The following is a 12,653-nucleotide window of genomic DNA, read 5'->3' on the forward strand; positions in this document are numbered from 1 at the left end:
CAGTGCCCGCGTGAGCTGGCGGATGGGAAGGCAGCCCCTGAGGCCATCTGCGGCCCCTCCGCCTGCACGTGGCTCACACCCTCTCCATTCACTGTCCATCAGTTAGGACAGGCCACATCCCCACTCCCAGAGGCGAGCAGATGGGAAATGACGTCCCTGGCCGGCAGCCCCTTCCCAGGCCTTGTTCTGCACCCCGGAGGAGGAGCAAGCTTCTGGGGAGGACAGCTGGCTACCGCTGCCACAAAAAACATGCAGAACAGAGTACATACATTCATGCAACCAGCATCTCAATACACCAAAGAGATTCTAGGAAAGTATATTTATAATCGGAGGCAAAGGTGTGCAGGGTGACTTGACTTTTATGACTTCTTAATGACCTGACATTCAGAATCTGTTTTTTTTTTAAGGTGATGTTTTATCTATCATATTGACAACTATTACAAATTTTTAATACTCTATGCCTTTAATATCACACAGTAAATAGTAAACTTTAGCTAGTTTTATTACTATTGTTATTTTTGCTTTTTATTTGCAAAGAGAACAAAAAATCACTACTTTGGTACTATCATTTGGAGGGCACTTTGGTATCAAAACACAACATGTGCCAACCTTCAACCCAGCAATCCAATCTCTAGGAATGTATCCTAAAGAGAATACCTACAAAAATTTATGTATGCGGCTGTTCATTTCAGAATCATTTCAGTAACAAACATTAATCTACAGCTCAATACTAAAGAATTAGCTAATCACATAAATTTACTTCTTACCTTATACTTGTCTAAACTTTTGACATTTTATAGCAGCTATTACTTTTATAATTTTAAATGAGATAGTTCATTAAAATTTTCCAAAGTTTAGCTTATAGTGAGGCCACTGAAAGGAGCTCAGGGCATTAGAACAAAGAATGTGGTGAGAGAGGATGGGATTGCCAGGAATGTAGTGTTTGCTGCACTTCTGTTTTGACTACAGGCAACAAGATGAAATGAGCTTACAGTGCAAGGGGAAATTTATGTTAGCCGTTACAGGAAACTTTCTGAGACACTAACATAATTTACAAAAAATCTTAAAGCCTAAGTCTCCATACAGTTAATCTATTATAAATGTCAAGATGAACCCTCTGTGGTTTACCTCTAGAAAATTTCTCTCTCCTAATAATTACTAGTTTAGAAGTGTTCATCTGTGCATTGTTTAATCCATGTGATTTAGTTCTTCCCTTTATGATTTTAAATTAAGCCAAGTGTACTAAAATATACTCCCTAATAGGTGAATTGTGTCATGGAATTGTAGCAACAAATCAGCCCACCAATTTCAAATCTTGCTTTAACCCAGCTGCCACTCCAGGACAGGATAACCTTGGATGGGAATTCACCTTATAATGAGGATTTTCAGTGTTTCAGTGACTAATCCCTTCTACACAGGGCCCAGTGTGATCAATTTGTATTGATTTTGCTAATACTAGAGCAAAATTCCAGTGGGGTCTAATAATAATCTTGAATACTTAAAGTGTCTTAAATATCACTGCAGTATTTTGTTCAAATCTGCAGTCTCCTCAAATCTCAAGAATTAATCCATAAATCACTAAGTGATTCAGTGAGTATGTGAGCCTACTTCCTAATACCTGGTAAGCCTATATTCCACATTTCTAATGGGCTAATTATAATCGATAATTGTTTCTTCCCTACTTCCAAACTTGTTTCCCTGCTTCCCTTGGGAGGGGCATTTAGGAGCTCGAAATTAAGATTACACATTTTTTATTTTTTCATGCAATTTGGTGCTTCTCCTTGTTTATTAGCAGCTTTATTTCTTTCTCTAACCCCATTTTCTCTGGATGTATCCATAAGAGTACCATCAGTTTTAATATCATTTATTTCTGCTTTATTTCCCCTGCATTTCTTTCTTTCCTGAGCAATTTACACAATAACAAATTTATTCTTGCTTTAGTTTCCACCTGCTTTTGCATCCTACCCCTTTGTCCGTCCCCCGACCACAAACCCCTCACTTACTTCACCCTGATTTTCAATATCCAAGGAATGATGCACCGTGACACTTAAGGGCACAGCTCGGGAGTCAGGTCAGGGCCAGCACAGCCACTTGTAGATGTTGTGCCTTGGCTAGTTGAGCCCCGCAAGCCTCGGTTCTTCGTTTTTAAGGAGGACATGGTAATGGTACTGTCTACTTTATGGCACTGTTTGGAGGACCAAATGAAATGAGACCACAGGGCTTCTCCACCTCGGCACTGCTGCCATTGGGACCGAGTCATTTTTTTTTTTTTCAGAGGGTAGTTCAGGCATTGCACGATGTTTGGAAGCAACCCTGGCCTCTACCACTAGGTGCCAGTAGCAACTCCTTCCCAGTTACGACAACCAAATACATCTCCAAACACTGCCAAATGCCCCAGGGGAAAACTTCCCTTCTGACAACCACTGGTGCACATAAAGCATTTAGCATCTGGTACACGGATGGGACATGGTAAATATTTGCAGTAGTTTGATGATCAGATGAATGAATGAATGAATGAATATTCATTTTAATGCAAGTGTCTAAGACAATGCTTGACCCTTAATTAACTGCTTCACACACTAACAGATGAACAAAGGAATGGAAGCCAATGAGCCCCGAGGCTGTCTGTGTTTGCTACACTGTACTAAAATGTTCTGTCTTCTCTTAAATGCTCCCATGTTGCAAAAAGAAAAACATTTTAGACAAATAGCTACTTGTGCGGCTTAAGTTGTTCTACCCAAATTCTACTCCCCTTTATTGAAATGTCATTGACAGAAACATGGTGTAAGTTTAAGGTGTACAATCTATTGATCTGACATGCTTATACACTGCAAAGTGATTATTAGTTAACAACTCCATCATTTCACATAATTACCATTTCTTTTTTGTGGTGAAACATTTAAGATTCACTCTATTAACAATTTTCAAATATATAATGCAGCATTATTAACTGTAATCACCATTCTGTACATTAGATCCCCAGAACTCGTTCACCTTATAACTGGAAGTTTGTAATCTTTCACCAAGATCTCCCCATTTCTCCCCCCACCCTCCTCCAGTAACCATGATTCTAGTCTCTGTTCCTTTGAGTTTTACTTTTTGAGATTCCACATATGAGTGATATACATTATATATCTTTCTCTGTCTGGATTGTTTCAGTTAGCTTATTGTCCTCAAGTTCCATCCATGTTTTTTCAGACATTAGCATTTCCTTCTATCTCATGGATGAACAATATTTCAATAAAGATAGACAGACAGATCTTTATCTATTCATCCATTCATTGATGGACACAACTCGCTTCCATATCTTGGCTATTGAGAATAATGCTGCAATGAACATGAGGGTACGGGTATCTCTTTAAGATCCTGTTTTAGTTAACTTTGGATATATACCCAGAAATAGGATTGCTGCGATAGTTCTATTTTTAATTTTTTGAGGAGCCCCCATACTGTTTTCCATAGTGGCTGCACCAATTTACATTCCGACCAGCAAAGCAGAAGGGTTCTCATTTCTCCATGTCCTCACCAACACTTGTCTCCTATCTTTTTGACAATCACCATTTTAACAGGTTTGAGGTTTTGATTTTCATCCCCTGATGATCAGTGATATTGAGCACCTTTTCAATACATCTGTCATTTGTATGTCTTCTTTGGAAAAATATCTATTCAGATCTGCTGCCCAATTTTTAATTTGTTTGTTTTTTACTATTGAGTTGTATGAGTTATTTGTATATTATGGATATTAACTTCTTATCAGCTATGCAATTTGAAAATATTTTCTCTCATTGCCTTTTCATTTTGTTAATGGTTTCCTTTACTGTAAAAAACTTAACAGTTTGCTGTAGTTTCACTTATTAACTTTTGCTTTTCTTGCCTTCATTTCTGATGTCAAACCGAAAATATCATTGCCAAGGCCAATGGCCCCTGTTTTCTTGTAGGAGTTTTATAGTTTCAGGTGTGACATTTAAGTTTTTAATCCATTCTGAGTTAATTATTAGGAGTGGCATATGATAGTGTCCAGTTTCATTCTCTTGAATGAAACTGTTCAGTCTTCTCAACACCATCAATTGAAGAGACTGTCTTTCCCTTTCCCCACTGTGTATTCTTGGCCCCTCTGTCACTAATTAATTGTCCATATGTGTGTGGCTTTATTTCTGGGCTCTCTATTCTGTTCCATTGACCTTTGTGTGTTTTTATGCCAGTTTCATGCTATTTTGATTACTACAGCTTTGTAATATAATACGAAGTGAGAAAGTGTGATGTTTCTAGTTTCATTCTCCTTTATCAAGGTTATTTTGGTTATTCAGGGGTTTTTGTTATTCCATACAAATTTAGAACTAATGTTCTGTTTCTGCAGGAGGGAAAAAAAACACTCTAATAGAGATTGCATTGAATCATTGCTTTGAGTAGGACAGACATTTAACTATATGAACTGTTGCGTCAGCATGGAGTATCTTTCCATATTAGTGTCTTCTTCAGTTTCCTTGATCGATGTTTTATAGTTTTCAATGAACAGATTTTCCACCTCCTTGGTTTAATTCCTTCCTAAATATTTTATTCTTTTTGACGCTACTATGGGACTTTTTTCTCAATTTATCTTCCTGATAAATGGTTGTTTGTGTGTAAAGCACAACTGATTCTTGAATTATTTATTTTGTGTCATACAACTTTACTCAATTCATTATTTCCAACATTTGTTTTGGTAAAATGTTTAGGATTTTCTATATATAATGCTTTGTCATTTGCAAGTAGTGACAGTTTTTCTTCCTCCTTTCTGATCTGAGTGATTTTTACTTCTTCTCTTGCCTACTTGCTCTAACTAGGACTTTCAATACTATATTGAATAAAAGTGGCAAGAGTGAGCATCCTTAACTTGTTCCTGTTCTTACAGGGGAAGTTGTCAGTTTTTTAGCACTGAATATGATGTTCACTATGGGCTTGCTTTGTGGCATTTATTATGTTGAGGTACATTCCCTCTATATCCATTTCATTGAGAGCTTTTATCATGAAAGTATGTGAATTTTGTCAAATGCTTTTTCTACATCTACTGAGTTGATTATATCACTTTAATTTTCTTTTGTTAATGTGGGGTATCACACTGATTTGCAGATATTTAGCCATCGTTGCATCCCTGGAATAAACCCCTACTTGATCGTGGTATATGATCCTTTTAATGTATTGTTGAGTTCAGTTTCCTAAGATTTTGTTAAGGACTTTTACATCTATGTTCATCAGGGATATGTACTTTTATCTTCTTGGGGTGTCCTTGTCTGGTTTTGATATTAGGTTAGTGCTACTGCTAAGTCACTTCAGTCATGTCTGACTCTTTGCGACCCCATGTGGACTGTAGCCTGCCAGGCTCCTCTGCCCATGGGATTCTCCAGGCAAGAATACTGGAGTGGGTTGCCATTTCCTTCTCCAGAGGGGATCTTCCAACCCAGGAATTGAACCCAGGTGTCCTGCATTGTAGGCAGATTCCTTTATCAACTGAGCTACCAGGGAAGCCTATTAGGGTAATACTGACCTTGTAAAAATGAATTTGGAAGTGCTTCCTCTATTTTTGTTTTTTTATGGAAGAGTTTGAGAAGGATTGGTATTTATTCTTCAGATGTTGATGTAGTTCACCACTGAAGCCATCTAGTCCTGGACTTTTTTGTTCATTGAGAGGTTTTTGATTACTGATCCCATCTCTTTATTAGTGATTGGCCTGTTCAAATTTTCTATTTCTTCCTGATTTAGCCTTGTTAGATTGCACGTTTCTAGTAAATTAACTGTTTCTTCTAGGTTGTCTGTTTCACTAAGATCTGTTTCTGGGAATTTGTCTTGTTCTTTTCTTTGGAATGTATTGTTTCTTCATTTTCCTTGACTCCCTGTGTAAATTTCTGTGCATTAGATAAAACTAGTCACCTACACTAGTCTTGAAAGACAGATCTTGTATAGGAGATGAACTCATCAATTAGCATAGCCTTTGCTTCTCGTTGTCTCTGAAATGTTTGTAATTGTCTAACCACCCTGTTCTTAGGCTCCCAGTGGTCAAATATGTGCCAAGACTCAGTGTCCCAAGCGGAGGGTCACAGTCATCTTCTGGATGAAGGCCATTTGGAAGTTGGACTCTCAGGCAGCAGCTGGGAAAATATGTCATTAGACCCTATCCAGGGAGAAACTGGGAGGTAGGCATTTCACCTGCTCCCTCTGTACTGGACCCAGTTATTAATATATAGCCATGAAGTGGGGGCAGGGGGCTGCGGGGTCCTTAACCCATTAAGATCTTTCTTTGCTATAGTCCTGTAGGACTCCTGAATGCAAGCCCTGTTGGCTGTCAGAGCCAGGTGATCCAGGGGTTTTCTCCCAAGCAGCAGCCTCAAAAGCTGGGCCACCAGATATGTACAAAAACTTGAGAAGGATACTGGCAAGTTGGAGCAGGCCAGAGGGAGAGGGCAGGAGACATGTCCACTGGCTCCTGTGGCCTCAGGAGAGAACTGCAGTCACTCTCCAGATGCATCTAAGTTAGAGGCCTGACCTTCAGGCAGCAGCTTGTGAAGTTGGCAAGTAGAATCCTTTCAGGAAAAGATAGGGAGATGGGCATTTCTACAGCCCAGGGCTCACACCCACTAACACCTGCTTCCCTGTCGGCTATAGTATGTGGGTCTCATGGACGCAAGCCTCACGGCTTTCAGGACTCGGTGTTTGGGGGGCCTATCCCTCTGGGAATTAAAAATTGGGGTGCTAAGTGTGGGGTTCAAACTCTCAGTCTCTCAGGGAGAAGCTAGGAGTTTGAGGTCCCTCCTGGGTGTCTGGCACTGTGCCAGGAGTGGGGTTTATGGTGACTGCGTCTCAGCCTCTCCTGCTGTTTTGATGTGAGCGTTCTCTCTTTTTGGATTTCCTCCAGAGGGAATTTCTGCATGTGTAGCTGCTCATGTGGTGCATCTGTGGGAGGAGGGCAGTTAGGAGCCTCCTATGAGGCCATATTTAAAGGCCACACCTACCCACGCTTATAAAAGGTAAACCTTAGTGAGTTTTGCTTTTTATAAATGTCAATGAATGATGGCTATGAATTATTACATTGCTGTAGAATTCCGTGCTGGTTTGATTAAGAGTATTGTTGATTGATGTTCCAGTTATTAAGCCACTGATGTGGTAAGAGAAGAAAGCTCAAGCTACTTTTAAATGTTTATTAACTTAAGTTTATTCTATAAACATTTACTGGAGTGCCCGCTCTGTTCTAGGTACTTGGGATACAAGTATCCAACCTTGTGGAAGCTCTAGTCTCCTAAGTAATGGACTACAAAAATAATACATACATACATACATAAAGATAAGACAAGAGCACTCATAACTTCTAAAATATTAACCTGGGAAATATCTAGATGTACTTACAGCAAAACTCCAGCGGATGACTGTAACCCAAGCAGAAGCATTTTTGTGGCTGACTCATCGGTGACATTTGGTTGCTCACTTCTGACTTCATTTCACTGAATTCTGACTTTCTGATCTGAATTACAATAAGGGTGTTGAATCTTTGGTTACTTTTGCATATTTTGTGACTTAAAATCTTTAGATTACGATTCACTGTATGCATAGTTTTTGAAACTGTCTCAGACCTACAGGGTTTCTCTTACTCTCTCTAGGTTTTGTCTAATGAGCTAAAAGCATACTTTTGTGCTGTAGTGTAACTGCTCTATAGCTAATTTTTTTAAAACTGATACAATATGTGTTTTCTGTGTTTCACTTTTATTATCTAGAATATCTAACAGATATTGGTGTTACAAGGATTAAAATAATATGACATTTGTAAAACACCTAAAACTAAAGAAAGTAAATTTACTGCACAAAGTAAATTTCAAGTCTGTTTTCTGCACCCGCAATAGTCATTTATTTATTTCAACTATTTCTAATATTTTAGCATAGTGAGTAGGGTATTGTGTCTTTTTCTTTGTACACTTGTGAGGAAGCAGTACTACAGTGAGAAATAGAAGCAAAATATATATCCAGCAGGGCCTTATAAGGAATGTTTCTTTGTCTGTAAACCACTTGTCTCAGAAGTAAATCCCTCCGAATGATGAAAACCAAGAGATGTTTTCACACTCAACTCTTCTTTTTTTTTCCTGATTTCAAATATGTTTTCATTGTTATAAAACTCCCAAGATTACAGAAATCAATAACTTCGAAAGTGAGAAGTCCTTTATACACATTCTCATCCCACCTCTCTACCCATACAGAGACTTAATATTCTATGTATATCCTCACGTTTTTCCTAGTTGTATAATGTATCTTTTATTAAGTAAGACTACACTGTACATTCTGCTTTGCAACTGACTTCTAGTCACTTAATGTGCTTGGTGTTTGTATTAACATATTTAGTTTCCCCTCGTCTCCAACAGCTACAGAGAGAAAGAAAAGGACAAGTCTGTGGCTGGCTGTGCGCCCGACCACAAGCTCACTCAGCCTTCACACCTAATGGTAGAAATGCCTTCCGCTGACCTATTTGCCAACCTCCAACCCTCTCTCCAACCCTGACCCAAAAGGGCACCAGGAGAGTGACGAAAGGAAGGTCTGTCCTGTGAGCATGAAGGACTGGGCTGAACGAAAAATCCACATTCACTCAGCCATTAACCCTGAGGGCCTCAGAAACATAGTAAATGCTGCACCCCAGGGGGTCTGAGTGTTGCTGCCTGGCCTTGCACGCCCACCTGGAGCAGGAAGGACATTTTATTGAGGATGAGCAGCTCAAGCGGACTTCCTGTAAAATCGCCATGGGAGGCTATTCATCCCACTTCACTCCTCCCACTTCAAAGCTACTTTCTATCACTCGGATATTTACCCTTGGAGCGATTAAGCCCTCCTTTATCTTTTCTGTGCTTTCCTTAGCTGCTCTTTTTAGCAGGTATGATTTAAGCCAAATGTCAATATGTCAGACATTAAATATCCATTCCCATGCACAGTGTGTACAATTACCTCCTCTATTATAACAAACGGAATGTCAATTAACTTGTGTGCCGAACTTACACAAAACCGGACCGACAGCAGTTTGTAAAGGCCTCTACCCAGGGTGCTTGAAGCATTTAGTTTAGTTGAGGCCTTTCTTTCAGTCTGCAAAGCTGCAGACACAACAGAAGTGAAATTTTTGTAGGAAGGAGTGACAAGCTTTGGGGGCAAGAAAACAGGAAACGCGATTGTGCGAAGCAGCACTTTCATAGCTGGACAGGCTATGATGCCTCCACGGCATCATCGGGGAAGCTTCGGGGCTGGGGCTCCTGCCGACTGGACCACCCCCCACCTCCAACCGTGACACCAGGGCTGCAGTGGGGGGTGTCCCCAGCCTAAGCCCCCCCAGAGCACCAGACCTTCCGAAGGCCACGTCCAGTTCTTCGAAGGTTAAACAGGAAGTGGTCCAAACTGGATGGCTAAAGCAGAGATGGCCGAGGGGTAAGAACGAGGCAGCAGAAGGCCCAATCCTCCACCTTCCGCTCCTCGGCCATCACAGAGTCCACGTGGTGGGCGCCAGCCTGGAGCTCAAGTTCTGCTCCCGGGGCCCCAAATAGGTCCAACGTGACGTGTTCTGAAAGCCTCTTTGGGAAACGAAAACCTCCTGGCCCTGCGACTTACGGCTGCTTCAACCTGTTTCTTTCAGATACCATTGTCCTCATCGCCTCCATAGCGGTCGTGTCTGCCAAAACTCAGGGTAACATCTTCGCCACGTCGGCACTGCGCAGCCTGCGCTTCCTGCAGATCCTCCGCATGGTGCGCATGGACCGGCGCGGCGGAACCTGGAAGCTGCTGGGCTCCGTGGTCTACGCGCACAGCAAGGTGAGCTAGCGCCTCCGCACCCCGCGGGCGCCAACCTCTTCGAAAGCAGACTTGGGCTTTGCAGAAACTGGCTACAGCCATGCGAGGACACAGTGTGGATTATGTAAAAGTCACCATAAATATCCAAGCAGTAGTCGAACACATGAAATCATGCTCAGATTTTGATTTTGTTCCCGTTTCAAGTATTTTTCACCTCTAAAAAATCTCTCCTTCTTTTTATATCTAGGAATTAATCACAGCTTGGTACATAGGATTTTTGGTTCTGATTTTTTCATCTTTCCTTGTCTATCTGGTGGAAAAGGATGCTAATAAGGAGTTTTCTACATACGCGGATGCTCTCTGATGGGGCACGGTGAGTGCAAAAATCTGGTTTTATTTATGGATGTTGCGAGATGTTTCCTTTGAATACAGTCCAGTGATTCCCATGAGTGGTCTCAGGAAAACTATGAATGAACTTCCAAAAGGGAAGTTTTGTGCAAATTCGCAGAACATATAATTATCTGAAGAGTTGCCTCATCTGTTTAGGTCTAACAAAGTTCTCTTACAAATCAACCTACTACTTTTTGTGTGCCAGTCTGTTGCAAAATAAAAACGGATAATGTTTTAACCTTGATTAAAATGTTCATGGGCTCACTTATTTGTTTTAACTTTGTGGAGCACAGCTTTGAAGTACAAATTGTTGTGTTGTTTGTCACTCATCAGAAAGTTTATCTGAGGCTCTAAAATAAAAGAATAGTAGCTGAACAAAAGCTATGAGTAAAATTGTGGTACAAAAAGGGAAAGAGAAAAGACTGGTAACCATCTGTGAGATCAAAGATTACAGGCACTGTGTTTCAAATTTTTATACTCTTTTTCCTTTATATTGTTGTTAAAGGATAGTTTTCCAAACAAGTAAAAGTTAAAACGTGACTCTCGTACACATAGAAAATAAAGCACGTGTAAATATTTTAAGTTATTATCAATGAAGGAACTAGGAAGATGTTATAGCCAGTTCAGAGGACTATCCAAAGAACAGAAGTGTATAAAGATTAGGAGTGTTGAATGTGCAGAGGCAATCCTGGCTTCTTCCACAGTGAAAGCAGGAAGTCAGAGGAAACCCCACCAGACAGGATTTACTTACACATCAATAGGCAAGAATTATTTTGCACTCCTGATGCAACTTACACAATCATAAAATAGCTCAAAGGCCATGAAAGGTGCAGAGCCTGCCCCCATAAAATCAGAAATCGATAACCTAGAGGAACGTACTCTAAACAACACATAGTTTTCCACTGAAGCAAAAATTGTCTTTCTATTGTAAAGTATTTATTGAACAGTCATTGAATTGTGTACCTAATAAGAATGTTTTAGGATAAAGGAATGCTTTATACAATGTGTAAACTACATTTCTTTTTATTTTATTCCTTAATATGTTCCAAAAGGGTGAAAATACAACAGCAGTTAGAGGTGTCTGAAGAGTCTCTTTGGTCCAGCGAATTTGTTCTCTTATAAATCATTGGTAATATTTCTTGAGCGTTAGATTGTTGCCAGAATAAAAATGCATCATCTTCTTAAACCATGATTGAAGCATTAGTAAGTTTGTTTGCCAGTTTGCCTTGTGGAGCTCACTGCTGCACTGTTCCACTATTTGTCAGAAGCTCATCAGTGAGTGTTCCTGCCTGGAGAATCCCAGGGACGGCGGAGCCTGGTGGGCTGCCGTCTGTGGGGTCGCACAGAGTCGGACACGACTGAAGCGACTTAGCAGCAGCAGCAGCAGTGAGAACTAGAGCTGTCATCAAAGATGAGGATAACTCATCAGGGCTTGAAGTAGAACCTGGTTTAGCATAGCAGCAATAAAATGAATACGAATCAGAAGTATAGTCGTTTGAAGATGAAGATTCTTTTTCCTTAGATTGTCAGAGCTAAATGTCTACAAGATTGTGCCACTGATAACAAAGCATCCTGTTGGTTTCATAATTTGGTTTCCAGCTCCTTGCCCTCCCCCACAAGCAATAATGACCACTTTGAAAGAAGGAAAGTGGAAAACCCAAAAGAGAGCTGTCATCTGACATGCCTAAAATACTTTTTATGTGTTGAGAACAAACGGGAATGTATGACTCATAGTAGGAATAAACTGAGTAAACCGAGCAAAAAGGAGGTTTTTCTAGCCAGCAAGGAGAAGACAGCAATTTGAATTGTAGCTTTCGCATCGCTGTGAAGATCCTAATGTGGCTGAATGACTGAGACCCTTGGGCGCCCTTCTGTACTGAGGTGCAGCTGCTGGTGCATCCACCCGGCACCTCTCTAGCCTTCCTTCCCTCCACCTTCCTTTCTCCTTCCTACTGCATTGGGTGTTGAGCGTGTGTGGGAAACTCTCAATGTACTTACTCACCAGCTTGTTTCTTCGCCAGAATAACCCACGTAGCAGGTTTTCAAAGGTCATCTCTGTGCCTTTCAGGGAAAAGCAGTATCTATTCATTGATTTCATTGCAGGAATGCTATTCAACTGAAGTTTAACATGTACTTAGTGCTTCCCTGATAGCTCAGTTGGTAAAGAATCTGCCTGCAATGCAGGAGACCCTGGTTCGATCCCTGGGTTGAGAAGATCCACTGGGGAAGGGATAAGCTATCCACACCAGTATTCTTGGGCTTCCCTTGTGGCTCAGCTGATAAAGAATCTGCCTGCAATGCGGGAGACCTGGGTTCGATCCCTGGGTTGGGAAGATCCCCTGGAGAAGGGAAAGGCTACCCACTCCAGTATTCTGGCCTGGAGAATTCCATGGACTGTACAGTCCACAGGGTCACAAAGAGTCAGACACAACTGAGCAACTTCACTAACCTGTACTTAACAGAATCTTTGAATGGCC

At 40.8% G+C, this 12,653-nt stretch overlaps 1 protein-coding gene across 1 annotated transcript in view; it reads left to right on the plus strand.

Moving 5' to 3' along the window:
- The window catches only part of LOC110137758 (potassium voltage-gated channel subfamily KQT member 5-like), a 35,146-nt gene extending 23,778 nt beyond the window's left edge, over positions 1-11,368 (plus strand). The window contains exons 2-3 of the mRNA XM_070463197.1: positions 9,632-9,807; positions 10,034-11,368. Of these exons, the coding sequence (XP_070319298.1) occupies positions 9,632-9,807; positions 10,034-10,150 (293 nt within the window). The 3' untranslated portion in view covers positions 10,151-11,368. The remainder of the gene's footprint in view (positions 1-9,631; positions 9,808-10,033) is intronic.
- The last annotated feature ends 1,285 nt before the right edge of the window (positions 11,369-12,653 follow it).

Source organism: Odocoileus virginianus, unplaced genomic scaffold (assembly GCF_023699985.2).
Source record: "Odocoileus virginianus isolate 20LAN1187 ecotype Illinois unplaced genomic scaffold, Ovbor_1.2 Unplaced_Scaffold_41, whole genome shotgun sequence".
NCBI lineage: Eukaryota > Metazoa > Chordata > Mammalia > Artiodactyla > Cervidae > Odocoileus > Odocoileus virginianus.